Source organism: Alexandromys fortis, unplaced genomic scaffold, assembly GCF_014885135.2.
Source record: "Alexandromys fortis isolate MF-2015 unplaced genomic scaffold, M_Fortis_MF-2015_v1.1 scaffold_10, whole genome shotgun sequence".
In the NCBI taxonomy this organism is placed as follows: Eukaryota; Metazoa; Chordata; class Mammalia; order Rodentia; family Cricetidae; genus Alexandromys; species Alexandromys fortis.
The window spans coordinates 12,458,216-12,477,941 of record NW_026067895.1 but is presented as its reverse complement, the minus strand read 5'-3'; the positions used below and the strand labels follow the sequence as shown (position 1 = coordinate 12,477,941).

The 19,726-nt window shown below is 36.6% G+C and overlaps 1 protein-coding gene across 1 annotated transcript in view; it reads left to right on the top strand.

Moving 5' to 3' along the window:
* Nucleotides 1-19,726, top strand: part of Rfx3 (regulatory factor X3) — a 258,666-nt gene that overhangs the window by 13,764 nt on the left and 225,176 nt on the right. The window contains exon 2 of the mRNA XM_050159633.1: nucleotides 17,013-17,105. Within this exon, the coding sequence (XP_050015590.1) occupies nucleotides 17,036-17,105 (70 nt within the window). The 5' untranslated portion in view covers nucleotides 17,013-17,035. The remainder of the gene's footprint in view (nucleotides 1-17,012; nucleotides 17,106-19,726) is intronic.

Genomic DNA, 19,726 nt, shown 5'->3' with positions numbered 1-19,726 from the left:
CTCCTCTCCTCTCCTCTCCTCTCCCCCCCTCCCCTCCCCTCCCCTCCCCTCCCCTCCCTCTATCTGTTTCGTTTTTCAAGACAGGGTTTCTCTGTGCAACAGTTCTAGCTGTCCTGGAACTAGCTCTTGTAGACCAGGCTGGCCTAGGGCTCACAGAGATCCGCCTGCCTCTGCCTCCTGAGAACTGGGATTAAAGGTGTGCGCCACCACTGCCCAGTGAATGTGTCTCTTAATACAGTTGCACGTGTTTTCAGATGACATACATATGCCAGTTCTGCTAGAGACATAGCTAGGATATCTTCATCTTAAAATCGGAGTGTGTACATTTTATGTGCACTTTGAAGGTTATCTGGATGAACCCCTTCCCTATCTCCTCTCAGGTGCTTTAAAGGTAAGAAAGCTAAGAGTAAGTGTTCTACGATGAACCTCATACACTTTGCTCTCACAAATTTCATATAGCTAGTGTAAAACTTTTCTTGCAGGCAAACACTGCAAGTGTGGTGCTTTTAAAATTCTATACTTGTATTTTATATTTTTCATTTCCCTATTTTTCTAGAGAATCCAAATATTTAGAAATCTACATTCTAAGTGCTTTGGGAGGGGGAGGGAAATGGGAGGCAGTGACGGGGAGGAGGCAGAAATCTTTAATAAATAAATAAAAAAATACTAATGACAAAAAAAGAAAAAATTTACAATTGTAAGTTTGGGTATAAGAATCATCTAGTTGTTTTGTGATTGTTTGGAAGTAAATTATATCCTTTAAAACCCCTTTAAGGTTGCACAATAAATGAAAATACAGTATTGAAAACTATACTATTGTCCCTGTTTGTAATTTTTTTTTGTGTGTGAAGTTCTCAAGCTTGGTGGGCTTATTTCCACTTTTGTACATGGCAGTGGAGTGTAGGATCTTATCCACTTCGCATCCTCTCTGCCACTGAGTTAACTCCCCCTCCCCCCTGCCAGCTCTTCTGATTTGAATCATTCCAAGGATTAGTATGAAAATCAGTTTGTTAATTTAAAAAATGGAAATGCTTGTTCTTGTGAGTTACTCTATAGTGAAGCCAAAGTGACACTTTTTGACTTATTGGTATATATATATTTGACTCTTGATATAGTTCACACTCGCTGAGACTTGCCAGGCTGGGCTTTAAAGGCGTCACAGTACTTTCAGATGTGAATGAGCACAGTAAGAGAATACATCTGTGAGCAGACTGCCCTAGCTCCACAGCAGTGGGGGCCAATGTAGTCAGCCATAGTGTTTTATCATGTTTACTTTTGTAACTTGAGGTTTTGGAAGAATACTTTGTTTACTAGTTACTAGTATGAGACTAGTATGGCAGGAATAATTACCAAGACTTTGGATTACTCCTCCTGCCTCCCTGTTGTAGAATTAGTAGTAAATCTTTGATCTCGAGCTTGAACTGAATCTGCTTTCCTTTTGTGATAAAGGTGCATAATTTGAGTGTTAGTACTGTTAGTTATACGAACACTCCATCTCAGATTCACCGAGAAGGTTGACAGGTGAGCTCTCCAGCACAAACTGATTTCTCTGCAGTCTAATTTGTGGCTCCAAATCTGAAAGATACATTTATATAAAGCAAGAGCAGGTTTCCTATGGGGGAAAACCATTTTTCATTTGCTCTTAACAAGGTAAATCCCCATAGACAGACCTTCTTGTAAGACTGTTCCCGTTGGATTTATTCTCACCTTCAATAAAAAGGGAGATATGGTAAACAAAGGTATGACGAAATATTAGTGAGCTCTTGCATTTTTGTTGGAAAGTTCCCAGTTCTTACTCTCTGAGGTTTAAAACAGTACCATTTCCTATGAATTAAGTGGGACTCAGAATAGAGCACACAGTGTTGATTTGTGCTTAACTGGTGGTCTTGTTCTGTGGAAGGTGATCAGAACAGTTTATGTTTACATTTAAATGTGTCTTCATTGATAGTGTATTTACTGGGTCATACGGTGGAAATTAGAAGTATAACTTCAGATGAAACGAGGGCCAGATCCTTTCAGGCAGTGAATTAAAGCCTGAACATAAAGAGTAAGTTACTAAGAGTTCGGACTAAACTGTTGAGTCTATTGTGTATACAGGGGGAGAGTTTAAAATAGGAAAGGTGCTCTTATATCATGAATTTAGAACCCGAGTATTTATATTAATGTTTCTTCTAACAGTTAACAGTTTTTCTTTTTTTTTTTTCTTTCTTTCTTTTTTTTTTTTTGAGACAGGGCTTCTCCGTCCTGGTTGTCCTGGAACTCATTTTGTACACCATGCTGACCTCAAACTCAAAGAAATCCTCCTGCCTCTGATTCTCGAGTGCTGGGATTAAAGGCATTCACTACCATCGCCGGGCAGTTTTTCTTTATTTTAAAATATAACTTACAGTTTTTTTTTTTTTCCCCTCTGGGTCAGAATCTTTTAAGTCAGTGGTTCTCAACCTTTCCAATGCTGCAGTCCTTTAAAACAGTTCCTCATGTTGTGGTGTCCCCCAGCCATAAAGTTCATTTCATTGTAATTTTGCTGCTGCTGTGAATTGTAATGTAAATATCTATCTATAGCATATCTGGTATGCGACCCCACAGGGGTCATGACACAAAACAGATTGAGAACCACTGTTCTGATGATTCCTCCTTTCCTATTTACCAGAATAATTACAAAGCATTTATTCCATTCTACATTGTGCTTCAGAACTGCTTAGCTTTGGCCATGTGGAGATAGTGTCTCCCATGTGTTCATGTGCACACTCTACCACTCTCCCTGCAGTGCCCTTTCTCCAGCCAGCCTGGCTCAACTGTACTAGGAGCTGATTAGGAACATGAATCTTGAAACGCACACACCCGCGTTAGAATTCCAGGGTCCACTACTGATGACAACCCTTGGCAGACTTCTTCATGTCTGAGATACAACTGACAGTTCTGCCTTGAAAGATTGTTTAGGGGGTCCCATTATATGATGCAAATAAAATCACTGTGCTTGACATGGAAGTGAGCAAGTAAGGGAGAGTTGCTGTCCCTGCCCTGCATGGTCTCCTGAACGGTGTTCTGCTAATTCTGTTTTCTTCAACATTTTGTCTCAGTCTTCATCTTGTCTAGAATGCATTTTGCTCCCTAATTCATTTTTCTTATGGAAGGTTAAGAGTGATCCCAAACTTAATGGGCTCACTTGTAACAAACTTGTTTTCCAGCGTACTAATTAGGAATTGTGTTTTATAGTTTTGTTTTATGAATATTTGACATTTTCAAATTGTAAGCTTCTTGAGGGCAAAGATTATATATTCAGTTCTGTAAGTTTGATTCTGTAGTGTTCTTTCCTAGTAGAAGAAGCCAGTCATTAATTTGTTGGCTAAGCCTCAGATTGTAATTTGTAATCAACTATTTCATCACTTATTATATCCAAAACATTTATTTATGATTAGAATAATACATTTTTATGAATATCATTGCATAGATTTACTTTTTTCTGATAAATAAATCATTGCATATATTTACTTTTGGCATAAATGAATAAATTTTTTACATTTTGTTAAATACAATACCACTTAGTTAACAGTAGATTTGAATTGACTTTAAGTCTCTTTCTGTCTTTTCAAATGGCATTTTGTTCCCTCACTCTACATGCACATATGAATTCCATCTGTCTTTGGGTTTTCTGTAGCATCTTGGCAAAGAAATATTAGCAGTTATGGAATGCTTTATCAAGTCTGGTTGTAGTAGGCGCATATATTTCTTATTCTGCTTATTATATGAGAAAGTGGAGTATTGGGGGATTTTGCCTTTGGGACGCCACACTGTATACTCCAACCCTCTGTGTCTCTCTCTGCTGCCTAATTTAACTGTATCCACTGGGATAGCAGCAGAAACAGCCTCTCCACTGCTGAAATTGCAGGCAGAGAATGCCTGCCTGTATTGTTTATGAATTTTGGGATCCTAACTCCAGCTCTGCACTTGTAGTGCAAGTGCTTTCCCCAGCCTCTTTTAGTCTTTAAAAATGGAGACTATGTGTGTAAAATGTACATTTGTGTGCAGGTGTGGGTGCATATGTTGTAGTGGGTGTGAAGGTAAGAGAACAACCTCTGGGATCATGCCTGAGACACCTCAGGCATGTTTGAGACAGGGTCTCATTGGCCTGGCATGTTGCCAGGGTAGGTTCCAGAATTTTGCCATTGCTGGCATTGTCAGTGTACACCACTGTACCCTTTGGTTTATGTGGGTTCTGAGGATCCAGCTCTGGTCTCCCAGCCACTTACTGTAGACAGACTGCCCAGACCCAAAATAATCATGCAGAAACTATATCAATTACAGTAATGCTTGGCCTATTAGCTCAGACTTCTTATTAACTAACTCTTATATTTTAAATTAACCAATTTCTATTATTCTGTGTATTGCCACAAGGCTGTGGCCTACGGGGTAAAGTTCTGTCTCCTTGGGCAACTACATGGCATCTCCCTGACTCTGCGTACTTTTTCCCCTACCTCTGCTTGGAATTCCTGCCTTGCTCTATTCTGTGCTGCCACAGGCCCAAAGCAGATTCTTTATTAACCAATGGTAATAAAACATATTCACAGCTTGCAGAGGGGAATCCCACATCACTTACTGAATCATTTCCCTAGCCCTCATTTCCACTTTATATCATTGCATCTATTGAGCAATTACTGACACAGTGAATCAAGAAGTGAACTGCTGTTGATCAAGCAGTGAACAAAATTAATTAGGCCTCTTGTCATAGAAGAGTTATCAAACAACCGTAGTTAAAGGAGAAAGAAAATAAATGGGAATAGATGATATTGGCTGGTTGTAAATGTTATGGAGAGGGATATGGTAAGGAAGGATGCTAGAGACAGATTAGAGGGTTAAATAGGCCCTGCAGACTTTGAAGACCTCAGAACAAAGACAGAGGTGGGCCTCTGGGTGTTTCTTCAAATGTGATTGTGTGTGTTAAGCTATTAATGCTTGATTGATAGAATTGCTATACTAGCAGTTCTATTTTTTCTTTCATTTGTTCTCATCATATTCTACTTTTCTGTTTGGGCCTTTGATTTAAAGTTTTATATGTTTTTCTCTGAAAAAGTTTTTTTTTTAATGTGTGGTTATTGACTAGAAATACAAGTTTTTAAAGAAATTGGCACTTGAGAGACTTGAAAAATAAATCTTTCACGTATCCAAGTTCAGCGTTCTTCTGAAAAGCCTATTAACTATTGCCCAAATGTATTCTAAGTACCTAAACAGAACGCATGCGCAAAGGAGACAATGTAAAAATTGTGAGGACTACAGTGGCTAGTCTACAACTTGATTGGTTGTTTCCTCAATTTGCTTACGTATGACTTTAACCTGGAAAAAAGTTTGTTTATTATGGATTATGTTAAAAGTACCACTCCTGTCCTAGAATTTTAAGATCATTGCTTATGTGGTATAGCCAACATATCTCATCTTTAATTACAGTCATGAGATAAATTTATTTATAAAACTTTGGATGTGCAAATAGACAAAGGATTATTTAGATATAAAAGTTACTGTTACTGATGGAGGCATGTTTTCTTGAATTTTGATTTTTTTTGCCTAATGATTTTCATTTGATAATTTTAAGTGTAGATATTTTAAGTCATTTGATATTTTTAACTGTAGACTTTTCAGTGTGCTCATGTTAAAATCATTTTCATTTAATTCATTGGAAAATATTCAGCATTATTTGCCATTGTGAAATACACAGCTTCATATTTGAGGCTATTGTTACACATGGTACATATATTTAATATGAGGCAAATAATGTATTTTATAGCATGTAAGTAAAAATTAGTGGAATTTTTGTACATCATTAAACCAAAGCCTTTTTATAAACTTCTGTGATTATATATGCAATATTATTTAAATTGTTATTACATTTTTTTGTTTTTGTACCTACAAATGTACACGCCACTGCATGCCATGGAGGTCAAAGTACAACTTGAGAGAGTAGGTTCTTTCCTTCCACCATGTGGGTCCTAGTCAAATAATTTGAAGAAGCAAACTGAGGAAACATTGTTTTATGAGAAAGGAAACCTTGGGTTCAGCTTCACAACTGTTAGAAGGAAGGAGAAACCTTGTATGTATGTCCCTTGGGATGTCTTTTATTTTTTCTTTATAGTTGAAAAGATATAATTAGTATTGAGAGGAAGTCTCACCTTCAGCTCATTGGTAACCCACCATACTTAGGTGATTTATCAAAGGCAGAGAGATCTCTATATAAAAACAATTATGAAAACAAAATCCATTTAGAACTTAGTTCTAGTTAACATTTACTTAGCATATTTGATTTATAGAAAGTAAAATTAGAAAGGTAGATATTTGGGTATGAAGTATGATAGGGTGACAAAGCCAGGATTTATAAAAGAAGGCAGAATTGCATGGCGCACCATGTTTTCAAAGCTTCATGGCTTAGTTTCCTTTAAGGATCTCAAGTTTCACACCACAGCTGTATGGCCTCACGAGGCAGGAACCAGGGAGGACCAGAGAACAGTCTGCAGCATATGCACCTCACTTATTTTATGTTGATCCCATTGCCTTTTCCTTAATTCTACTTAACAAGATCCTGAATATCAAAATGTCATACACCTAATTTAGAACTTCACTTCTATTAGATTGCTGTGGGAGCTCCTTCCGCTCCTTCAGCCAATAGCCTTTAAGATACCAGCCCACTTGGATACCACTTTAAAAAGCAGTGGTAGCCCTGCTCTCTTTTGCTTCCAGTTCCGCTTCCGGCTACTAGACTCTGTTCCTGGTCACACAGAGGGCTGTTGTCTAGGACAGTGTTCTGTAAGTTTTCCCCTTAAATAACTCTTTTATTAATCATAATTCCAAACTGGTGTGGGATTGTTTTGTGATTTACATATACATTAAATCAGTTTTTTTTTTTCTGAACAGATTGGAACAGTGTATTATATTTGTCAAATAATTGACCAAGAATTATATAACTGCTCTGGAACTTAGTAAATTTGCTAACACGTGCCCAATGACTTATTTCTAAGTCATATGTGGCTTTAGTAACTATTGGTTACTATGTATGTATATTTGTAATATATGTATTTTAATGTTTTGATCATACTTATGAAACCAGTATTGAAATTGCTTCAAAAATATTTTCATATTAACGGTCTCTTTAGCTTTAGAATTAAAAATTTGTTAGGCAAGACCATTAGAAAGCATTCCAGTTATTCTTTGGGAATTAAGTAGAGTCTATACTTGGTTTTTATATCATTTGTCTCCTCATATCCCTGAATCCTGGAAATGAGGATTTTTGAGTTGTTGTACCGTAAGAAGTAAGAATGACACAAGAAATATAACATTATTGGATATATGCTTTCTGTTTGCTTTCTTTTAGCTTCACGTCTGTAAAGCGAATCTGCATGTGTCTTTCTACCAGTTCTCTTTTCCTCATTCCCTGCCTAGCGTGTGTTGTCTGTCTCGCCCTTTGGCTGACTTCTTATTTGTTCTGTTTTCAGGTTGGCTCTATTTACAAACTGTCACTTCTAAATCTCAGCTCACCTCTAGGCTCAGGCAGAGTTCTTTGGTCAGACGTTGCTCTTCCATCTCAGTTTCCTGTAGTTCTTCTGCTGGATTCACTGTCCTTTGTTCTGGGACAGTTATTCCACATTCTCCTGCTTGTTGCTTCTGGATGCTCTGAGAGAAACAGTTTCCTTCGCTTTGCTCCTGTAGTGTGTAATGAGAAGTGAAAGGAATCCTGAGAGAGAACCGTGGCTCTTTCAAAGTGAGTGAGGTAGGGCGTTGACAGATGGGAATGTTCCCAGCTCTACATCTCAGTAGAAGGGCCAGTGAAGAACATGGAGAAACTGCCCGTCTTAAGTCTTTCACATTTGCTTTTAAGGATAAAAAATTGCAGGCAGTATTAATTTAACCCAAATGTCATTGGAAAAGCCTGAATACATTTTTAAAAGTTGGGTTGTTATTAAATAACTTACTGTCTCCTGTATAGTCTGATATTTTTGATACTACACCTTTGTATTTTTTCTCCTGGTACTTCATGAAAAAGGCCTCACAAGTGTAAGCACACAGGTAGTACAGTGTCTTCTTGAACGCCTTCCCTACTCTATGCCACTCCTCAGTGTGCTTCACACAATTTGTTTAGTAGAATTTTATTGTCAGACTTCATGATTTCCTTCTCTAATTGAATGTAAATAAAATAATGTTGTCTAATGCAGTGAAATTTGTGTGAATAACTTATTCACTATTAATCTTAAAAGTATAGAGATTTTGTGATAGGATACATAGATTCTGGAATTAATGTAAACACATTACTGATCAATTGAGATGAATAGGGTAAAGTGAAATTTAGAAGTTCTTTTTTATAATTCATTGCTGCTACTTTTGTAGCTATTAGCTTTCTCAGTTTACTTTTCTATTGTTGGACCTATAGCAGATTTTGAAAATTCAGACTTGGCGCTCTTCTACCCCCCTGCCCCTGCCAAAGCTTCCTGAGTTCTTTTATATAAATTATATCCTTTTAGGTGACTATATGAAAAGAAAAACTTGTAGTGGTAGGTGGTATAATTGAATGTAGATCATAATCTCTGTTTGTTTTACCAAATTTGTTAGGGGTTCTGAGGATACATTTTGAATATTTGTGTATATTTAGCATTTCATCTCTTTGTTAGAAATCTCTCAGTGTGACTTGTTTTTAATAGGATGTGTCTTGAATTGTAGACCAATCACTCTTGAAAAGTATTAAGCCCTTTAAACACACTGGTCAGCCCCACAGAGGGAAGCCTACAGGTTTATTAGCACTGCCTGGCCTGAAAGCACAGCATACCCTTTTAGGTTGCACAGCAACAGACTCCTAGCAACCATAATAGATTGAATTTCTAAGAGTGACTGGGCCGGATGTAATAATAAGGCAAGAGGTACTAACAGTTGTCATGGTTTTCTTTTCACAGCAAGCTAGTTTGATTTAGAGAAGCTACGCTTTTCAAAAATGGGCAAACTTATAATAAAACTTTTACTGTTTGTACATAGGACTTTTGGTATTACCATAGCAATAGTGATGCCAAAATTTAAGAGTCATGGATTAATAATATGCCCATAATAAAATAATGTTACAAAAATTATTATCTAAAGTTTTCAGGAGGAAGTTTTTAAAAGCACTTTATCATAAACTTAAATTAGATTCAGAACCAAATAATCCTAGTACCCCCTTTTAAAAATAAAAACATGTTATTTATGCTTTCTCTTTTTGACATTCTATTTTTATTTTGTTGCAATTACCTGTAGTTTTATGTTGTGATATAATTGAACATTCATATAAAACTGATCATTTTACAAACTTCAAAACATTAAAAAAATCCCAGGTTAATTGAACTGCTTTGTAGTTGTAAACCAACTAAAGCACAGTATTTATTAATGAAACAATAAAGAAGTAGAGTATTTAATCTTTCGCAGTGATAGTAAAAGCACTGTGGTTTGTCTAAAAATGTAATGTCTTCTAACTTCTCAGCATTCTTTCTTTTCAGCCATTAGTTGTGTGTTTACTAATGTCACTGTGTAAAGGAACTTTACATTCCCAGTCTGAAGAAGGATGCTGCCATCAAAGAGGCTCATATAGCTGCTGGAGTTGAAAGTAGAACCACAGCCTTTGACAGCAATAAGCTGTAAATATACACACATGCTAATACCCCTGATTTGTTCATCTTTTGTGTCAGCATTTGGAAAAGATGGTTAAAGTGGCAGTTGTAGTAAAGACTAGCAATTACAGTAAAGAGCAGAAATTAGGTATTTGTGACCTATTATATTTCATTAAAAGACTTCCTTATTAAAATGGCACTGCTTACTCTGATTACTTGACAGCTGCCCAAAACAGATTAGAAAACTCACAGTTTCAGCTAAAGGTAAAACCAACCTCTTAAGCACGCTTATAGCTTAGAATAAATAAATGATATAGAATAAAGTCATTTTTAAACAATACATTTGCTTTTGGGAGAAATGTTTGTCAGTGGCTAAATAGTGCACTCCGTTAGCATTCGTCTCGGAAGAGCTTACCAACCGGATTTTCCCACTGAGATGCTTTACAATGCTCATCTAGGATCACACTAGCTTCCTACTAGACAATCTAGGGAGCAGCATGGCTTCAAGTAAGCAGTATTTTTTTTTTTTCTGCTCCCACCCCAAGCACAGCTCAGACTTTAGAAGCTCCATTACTAGGTTACTTTTAAGTGTTCTTTATTTCAAGCCGGATTAACCCCAATGAGTTCAATACTTGAACTTTAGGCATCCCCTTCACAGTAATGACTTGTTTGCTTTCTCTTCTTTTTCATCTTCTTTGGCTCTTTTTAACTTTGGTACTATTCTGCTTGCTTTGGAAAACACAGTATACCTACCAATTCTTGTTTTTTATTTTTTGTTTATGTTTTTGTTGTTGTTTTTTTGACTCTGTCTTCTATACCATCAAGTATGGGACAATCACTGTGTAGAAAATTCTGTGTGAATACCAAATTATACTTCACTGTTGAAGACACAAACACAGACTTTGTATGAAATAGATGTGTCCAAAATTGGGTTAGAATTCACAATATTAATAGAAAGCTGTTGTATGTGTATGGAGCTGTGTAATTTCCATAAATACCTAAACTAAGCTATATAAGACACTCATAATTAATTCCGGTTGCAAACAAGTTGGGTTTTCAGCTTAATGAATATCTGTCCAAGTTGGAAGAGTTTTGCTGTTTACAGAATTCAAAGAGAAGAAAGTCAGGCCTAGTTTTTGTTGTTGTTGTTGTTGTTTTTTTTTTTTTTGTTTTTTTTTTTTTTAAATAGAAACTTAAACCCCAGTTTGTTGTTTGGTAGTAAATTGCTTAAATATATATTCCTTTGATTTTGGGTTTTTAAAAATGTAAAAATAAGGATGCTATATGCTCAAGAGGGCTATAAAATGAAAGATAAGTAAAAGATAACATGAATTAAGAATAGAAAAGCTTAGGTCCATGTAGTTAACTTGAAAATTGATAATCTTTCTTTTAAATTTATTTTTTTCTACATTTTATTTTGTGTGTATGGTTGCTTTGCCCGCATGTATATCTGTGGTCCCTCTGCATGCAGTACCCACGGAAGTCAGAAGAAGATGTTTGATCCCTGGAACAGGAGTTCTAGATGTTTGTGAGCTACTGTGTGTGTGCTCAGAAACGGTCCACTGGAGGAGCAGCCCGTGCTCTTAAGCACAGAGCCATCTCTCTAGCCCCGATATTATCCTTTGCACTGTGTCTCATCAATGTGCTATGTGATGTGAGGAAAGTGTGTAGGAGAGAGCAGTAGCTGAAGGTAATACCACAGACCTAGACTTCATAAAGTCGTTGTTTCAGCATTGGCTAGTAGTGAAAATTTATGTATAAAGTGACCTCTCTTGTCTACACCCTGGGGCCACATTTTTAAAAAATTATGAGAACCAAAAAGTATGCTAACATGTTAAATGTTAACCTATTCACAATTTTGATAGAATTTCAAAGAACAGGCCATACTTTTGTTGTTTTGGTAAACATGTACAGTGAGGCCTCTCCGTAATACGTAAATATGTACAAAGAACTTCTCTGTAACATTTTTTCCCCATGTGAAAATGATGTGAAGATGTGCCTACTCTGGCTCGGTTTAGTGTCTTTGTTGTGGTAAGAGAATTGACAGTGACCAGAATCTGTAAGAATTAATGCAACATTGGAGGCATTGTAAATTCATTGAGTACCTTTGGAACTGTTTGATCTAGTTCAAATTGTTCAACTTTTTATAGTTAATTTGTTAAAATCATTTATATTTTACTATATTCTGTTGTTAATGCCATATTCTGTTATAAATGTGATGAAGGTATTTGTTAATGAGAAGGTAGTGCATTCAACGAATACAAATGGCTTGAAATATAACAGAAGTAGTTAGTCGGATTAAACTAGGTATAGGAAGTGACTATCTGACTTCATATTTTTGAGGAAGGTAATTCCTGACTGTATTTAAGAAAAGGCAAAGGTATGGGATTTGCTTAACAAGTAAGAAGAATACATGGATAAAGTGATAATCTAGAGCCAGTGCAAAGAACACTTAATGTTAGGAAGAACATTGAGTCTGCAGTAAAACCATTACCCGTTACTTGTGGTTTCTGTAGACCACAAGTTATTTTTTCTCAAGAACAATTTGTATGCTAATATTGTTGACTCTTTAATGAAATTTTAAAGAATGAAGCATTGTTAAAAATACTAAATTCAGAATGTTTTATAATTGTAAACTTTTAAAAAAATTAATGTTTTATTTAAAACTTTTCATGTAACATATTTTGATAATATTCTTTTCTCTTTCCCAACTCTTCCCAGTCCCATCCTACCTCCTTACCCATTCAACTTTCTCTCTCTCAAAATACCAAAGGAAAAAGCACACAGACACATGCACAAACAAAACAAAAACATGGGATCTGTCTTGTGTTGGCCTTCCATGGAGTGTGGGATATACTCAGTGACACTCCTTTGGAGAAACTGATTTTCCTTTCCTAGCAGGTATCAGCTGGTCATGGGTGGGAATTTGTTTCTGCTTTGTCTCCTCAGTGTTGGAATTTTGCCTGGTTTGAACCTGTGCAGGACTCATGCATGCTATCACAGTCTCTGTGAGTTCATGTTTTTCAGTCCTGTTGTATCTTGAAAATACTGTTTCATTGGAGTTGCCCACCAACTCTGACTCTTATGTATAGATCCCCAAGCCTTGAGAGGAGGGGTTTGATAGGCATCACAGTTAGGGCTGAATGCTCCAAAGTCCTTCACACTCACAAAACTACTGCTATGGATTGTGCCTCTGGAGTTATTTTGTATTTTTCCTATAATACCTTTCTACAAGATAGGCAACATAAAGAGATTTTAAGTCAAAAGTTGTCTTCTCTGCTTCTTATCATACTAAGTGCATAGCTTAATTGCTTTTAAAGACCTTAGTACTGTGTGGATATAGAAGAACAGAAAAAAGGAAGATTCTGTGTTTGAGTAGAGACATTTTAAGGGATAAGGTAATACCATGATTTGTATTTTACAGTTGTGAGGGCTATTCACACTATAGATGTAGAGCCAAGTATGTAGAGTTGAAACATTCCTTTGAAATAGTGGAACAGATGAAATCGACAAGAAAAAGGCATAGCATTTAAAACATGGTTAGAGCATAACCAGCCAATGTCCATTTAAGAAAGGATCTACTGTCAAGGTGAAAGGGTCTTCACTGAGATGAATTTGGAAGATATAGATAGATTAGATAAGACATCGAGCATACAGACCCGTAAACCAGGGTTCTTGCTTTTAATTCAGAAATACCTTTTGGCCGGGCAGTGGTTGTGCAAACCTTTAAGAGCACTTGGGAGGTAGAGGCAGGTGGATCTCTATGAGTTTTGAGGCCAGCCTGGTCTACAAGAGCTAGTTCCAGGATAGGCTTTAAAGCCACAGAGAAACCTTGTGTTGGAAAAAAAAAAAAAGGTAAGGCCTTTTGTCCTTGTATTACATGAGTTCATGGGTGATACGTATAACTGCTACTCATTGGAGTTGTGTTGCAAAGTGTGAACAAGTGTGATTCTAGCTGTATGCCAGCACCATGACAGTGAGCTATATTGCCAGTGTAGCACTTTATTGGCACCAATACAAGTGATGGTGCCATAATAATTATCAGTTGTGTTGTAGTAAAGATTGAGGCTGAGGAAGCATTTATTTAAAAAGGATATGGGGATCATTCTAAGACCTACACCAGTGGTTCTCAACCTGTGGGTCGCGAACACTTTGGAAAACTATCTACAAAAGTATTAGTAGCCTTAGCAAAATTACAGTTATGAAGTAGCAACTAAAATAATTTCATGGATGGGGTTCACCACAACATGAGGGACTGTGTGAAAGGGTTGCAGCATTAGGAAGCTTGAGAACTACTGCCCCACATCAATAAAGAGCAAAAGCCAAAGCTCACAAACCATATTCCTTTCTATTTGACTCTTTACCAAGAAGCAGATGGAACATGCTTTATCATTGCAACCTGACCAGTTATTTTGTAGAACAGTGGCAAAGGAGAACTGATTCATCATCCTGCCCCCAGTTTGTAGTTCACCTCTTTCCCAATGTCCCAAGTGCTTTCTTATAGCTTGCCCAAGCGTGTAGTCTACTTTAGCCTTGCTCCGCCCTCTGCAAGCTCTCTTCCCAGCAACTCTTGGTGCTAGAGGTCAGTCCGTCTATCTCCCCTGCACTGGGAAGGATTGTCCATGACTGCACTCTGTGTCCTTGGGATCTGCTCAAGTAGTTTTAAAACTCAGCATGCCACTGAACTAAACAAACTTCTTGTCCCATGAGCTTATAATAACCTGGACAGTCAGAACCTACATCCAGAAGTGCAAGGAGAGGCTGGAGAGATGGCTCGATGGTTAAGAATACTTGTTGCTTTTCCTGGGGTGGTGGCTTCATGTGCCTGAACCCACATGGCAACTCAGAACCATCCATAATTTTAGTTTCAGAGGTTCCAACTATTTTCTGGCCTCCCTGGACATTGCACGCATGTGCTGCACAGACATGCATGTAGGCAGAGTACCTCGCCCCCCTCCCCCCCCATACACAAGTTCAAGAATTTGAAACAATAGTTTCTCTTGGCTGTTCTTAAGATGGTGCTGAAAGTGGCCGTTCGACATGGTGACAGATCAGCTGGACTTACTGTGTTGTGAAGTGCCATAATGAATGAAAAAGCTAAAGACAGCTGGGCTCCTGGTGGTTTGTAAAGCAGCTGAGAAAGACTGTATTTGGATACAGTAAGAATGGGAAGTAGCCAGGTCTTGCTTATCACAATGTTTGCTTGCATCTAGTCACTTTCTCACTCGTTGCTAGCCACCTTACCAGAGATGATGAAGTCATCATAGAATACAGCAAGAGGTAAATAAATTATCGAAAGTCCACGTAGAGCTTAGGACCCCAGGGAGGGCATTTTGTTCACATGGTAGTGCGTTAACATAGTTAATGCATTGTATATGAGGATCACCCGTGTTTGATGTGTGTATATTATACCCAACATAGTTCTTTTTAATTGAATCATTGTATATGAACAGGCTCTCAAGGAAGAACTTAGGTTTGATGTTAAAGTGACACGCTGTAAAGGCACACTTGTATCAGTGAACTAGTGTGGTAGCTGAGGAACTTGTAGTGTCTTCAAAGATCTGAGCAATTGTATCATAGTGGGAAACAGAGAACCAGCTGTTCCAAATGGAGATTTTGTGTTTAGCCTGTTTGAAGAGGAGGGATTGGCAAAGATAAATTGACTGTTATTTATCCTGGACTTGGATGATCACAAGGCTGATGCAGGGAAGGGTATTTGGAGAAAATAATTAAATTAAAGGAATAGTTAGAAGGCTAAAAATACGTAGTTATATGCCTGTATAATTAGTAGTTATGTTACTTAAAATCATTGTGAAACTTGTAGTCACTTCATTTATAATGTATTCAATAAACTCCATTTCAGAAACAGTTACAGTGTAACAGACATATCTGACAATAAAGTTTAAATGTCCAGTTCTTTTAGAGAAAGTGGATGTACTAATTAGTGTAGATTATTTCATTTTGCCGAGTCTGACTTGTAATCTTCCAGATACACAAACACCTGTGATTATTTTGTGGGCTTTGTCATTTGTTATTCTGAAATACATGTATTTAGATTTGCTGCCTGTTCATATAGACCCAGCTGTGCCTGTTTGCTGTGTTATTTTTCCAAGTTTAATGGACCAGTATAAAAATTTATGGCAACTGTCACTTAATGTCACTTCTACCTTTAGGGAAAATGAAAACAAAACTGAATCATGCTAGAAAGCTGTATTGCTGTTGTAATTGACTAAAAGGTACACATTATGCTAAACCGACCTGTGATAGCATGGAACAAAGTTAGGCAAGCATAAATAAATAGCCTGAATAGGAATAGAAACAGATACATAATTGTGTGTTGTGTTGTCCTTGTCACTGTAAGTTGACTGTATTGGAAATAAAGATTAGTGGTTTCAAAATAACTTTCTTGTTTTTCTACTATGAACCAGAGATTTCTTCAAAAAAAAAAAAAAAAACCCTCTGAAAAAATAAAGTACATACACCTTTAATCCCAGCACTCAGAAGGCAGGGGTGGGATGGTCTGTTGTGTTGAGTCTGAAGCCAACTTAATCTGCATAGTAAGATCCTATTTCGGAAGTTTTTTTTTAAAATATAAAATTGCTTATTGTGTGTATTTTACTAATATTTCAGCTTTATGGTCTGTTTCCACTTTGCTTCTCTATTTCCAAGAAATCATACTGATTTTGTGATTTTGAGCTAAAATATGTTACCTGTTAATCTTGTCTCATTTTTATTTCTTTAAATACAGTGAGTTAGCAGATGATTTTTAGAGTTGTTTGTTTTTTCCTCTTCATGTTGTAAAGCAAACATTTAAGAAATCGCCTTTTCTTATTTTTCCTCATTTATATTTTTCTGATAATTAAAACATTAGTTTTATTCATTGAATTCCAATTTATTAAAACATTCCCATTGTTTCCTGTAAAATCAAAACCAATATCCTTTTTGTCTTAAAGAGAAATTTAATTACAAAGAGTACTGTTAAATAATTGAGACATATAGTAGTATTTATCCTCAAGTGCAGTAATTTAAAATAATCAACAGTTTCAAGACTTTTAAAAATAATTTTTATGTTAATCTAATTTATCTTTTAACATATTTGAACTTTTGGTATTTCTGACATTTTATGAAACAAATACCTTGTTGGCTGGTTGAAAGACTAGGGCTAACTTGGTCACATCCTCAATTACCATGTAACACAGAGATATCTGAAGAGTAAAATACTTCAGTCTGTCATGTACAGGATCTCATGTCTGAAAGTTTTCAAAAGTGTATATTTAAAATTCTGAAATATGCTTTTCTTGGTGGTTGACAATGAATATGGTGAGGAACTTTATTCTTTCACAACTATATGTAGTAGAGTCATCATTAGATTGTGTCATGTAATTCTTTTAAATGCTTCAGGAACCCTGTTTGTCCGTGGTGCTATGGAAACTATAAGAGAACTTCTCTCTGCTGTCTATCACCTAGCCCCTCTGTCACCTCCAGCTGTCTCAGGTAGGAATAAAGGCATGCTGTATTGAAAATTCATTTAGCTATCACTCAGTTTATAGGAAATAATGAGAAAGCATCCTCACCCCTTTATGTGAGCTAATCAAGTACTTTACAAGCTTAGACCAGTTTAAAGAGACAAAAACTAGAAGGTGCAGTCTTTTTACATTGCTTTGGTACCCATGTTTCAACTTCCATATTGTCTGGATTGGGTATCCTAACATGGTAGCCAAATAATTGTACATACTTTCTGCATTTCTATACTAGTTAAATTACCAGACATCGTGCACATAGCAGAATCTACTTAAAGGCAGAAAAATAGCAGTCACTTTCTGAAGTTCAGACAATGACATGGTAATGTGGGTATGAATATGTGGTAATTGGCTAACATGTTTCTGATGATGTCATAATTCCTCCACTCATTAATGGGTTGGTTACTGCATTTGGGTTATGTGAGCCCTTTGTTTTCATTGCAAATAGTTCTTTAAAGAGAGCCTTTCCTTTGGTGTGTAGAAACATAAAATGCGCTGGGGTGGATGTGTGATGTTGGGGAATAGGTTTAGTGTCTGAGCACTTATTAGTTCATCATTGCTCTCTGAGACGGTGTTTGCATTCAGCTATGTTCTTACCTTTCTGAATTGTTGAAATTCATTTGCCAGTCCATTAAAAGTTGATAAAATATTTTGCCATTCCTTTTTTAAAATGAAACTTAAAGTTGGCATTTTCAAGTAATTATATGGTTCACTTTGTAGTTGGTGATCTAATGATCTACTAAGTAAATGTGTCTTAATGGTTTTAAATGTAGTTTATATTTCTCCCATGGTGCTGGTTTTTGAACCCAGGGCCTCATGCGTACTAGGCAAATTCTCTGACCTAATTCTGTCCTAATATGCTTGCTTTTGCTGAGATGTGGATTAGACCTAGTGTCTCTCAGGCCTAAGAACATGGCCTGTCTCTGAGTTACACTACCCGTTCAATTAGTCTTTAAAAGCTACCTTTCAAGTTTATTTCATAGTCCTATAAACCTTTATATATTTCCATTGGAAGATGTGGTGATAAGGTAGACTCTATGAAAGTTCTGGGTTCTTTAAGTAGCCTTGCTTACTGAAGAAAATCTTCAGTTTCTGTGAGAAAATGAATGTACTGGCTGCTAATTTGGAAACAACACCAAAGAGTAATAAGAACTTTCTCATCATCTCAGAGCTAAAGAGACACCAAAACTATACGCCACCCCCGCCCATGTGTGTGAGAGAGAGAGGAGAGAATGAGAGAGCTAGACAGAATCAGAGACAGTGACATACAGAGACAGACAGACACGGAGAACTTTGTCTCTGCCTCCCAAATACTGGAATTGCTGGGATTAGTTGTAGTCTCTGATGCTGTAGCCTCTGTTTCAGACTGTGTTTTTGTAAATGTCCTCCAGAGGTTGCACCAAAAGTTCCTCAGTGCATTTCTCGAAATTTATCATGGATATAAGGTTACGATAAGGTTTTAAGAATGGTGATTAATTTTGTGTCTAAGCCCTCACAACATGATTTGAAACATAACTATGCATTTATGTGTAGGAGTTATATTTAAAGTACCAGCTTTTTTTTCAGATAGTTTCCTAGAAAATGTCACAATTTTCTTGTGTTTTTCAAACCATTAAAGTTGTTAATCAAATCAATCTGATACTCATTTTACTGACTGATTTCCATAATTGAGAGTATGTGACTATAGACATTGTATATCTAATAATAAACTTAGGTGAATTTGTAAAGGTGGTTGCAGTATATTTTTAGAAATAATATAAAGGAAATAAAGCAGTGAATGTGCTGGTAACACTTTTCCTTATGAAAAGATGTGGAGGAAGCATCCTTCCATCATCCCAAGGAAAGCTGCAGAGAACACTTTCACATGTGTTTCTACTAACACTATTTTCCCTTTTACTCTGACATTTAGACCTCCTTTAGTTTGGGTAGTGTTAATCTCTTCTGTTGTATGTGAAATGAATGAGGTTATTGGAAAGGGGAACTGGTGGAAAGTAAGCACGTTTGTATAGAAGTCAGCAATTATAATGTAGCTCATTTACATAGTAGGCCACAATTTACATGTGTGTGTGTGTTTAGTATTTGTAAGAACTTGTTCTGATTGGTCAGTTTATGGTGTAGCCATTGTCTCCTTGATGTTAATGGGGAAGCATTGACTGACAGGTAAAGAAACACAATTCGAGTAATGTAACTCTCATGTTGATGGTGTGGCTGTGAACTCTGATATGGCTCTGAAATATTCTATCCATCATGTCAGGAACTTTCAGATTGTTTTCAAATTAAAGACATTCTGCAGGAACCATGTTCATGGGGATTTTTGTAAGTCAAACTGGTCTGTAGATCAGATTCATCTTGGTTTCTTTCACTTGGGACCTTGAGTTACAAAGCTTCACAGCTATTCACAGCTCTGTATGGTTGTCTGTAAACTAAGAGTAGTTAACTATCTCTCTGTGTTCTTTATTTTGATATAAGTGGTGATGAGGTTTATATCTTTTCTTACTGCCCATTGTGGATCCAGAAATAAGAATTAGGCTTGATGTTCTCTCTCTCTCTCTCTCTCTCTCTCTCTCTCTCTCTCTCTCTCTCTCTCTCTCTCTC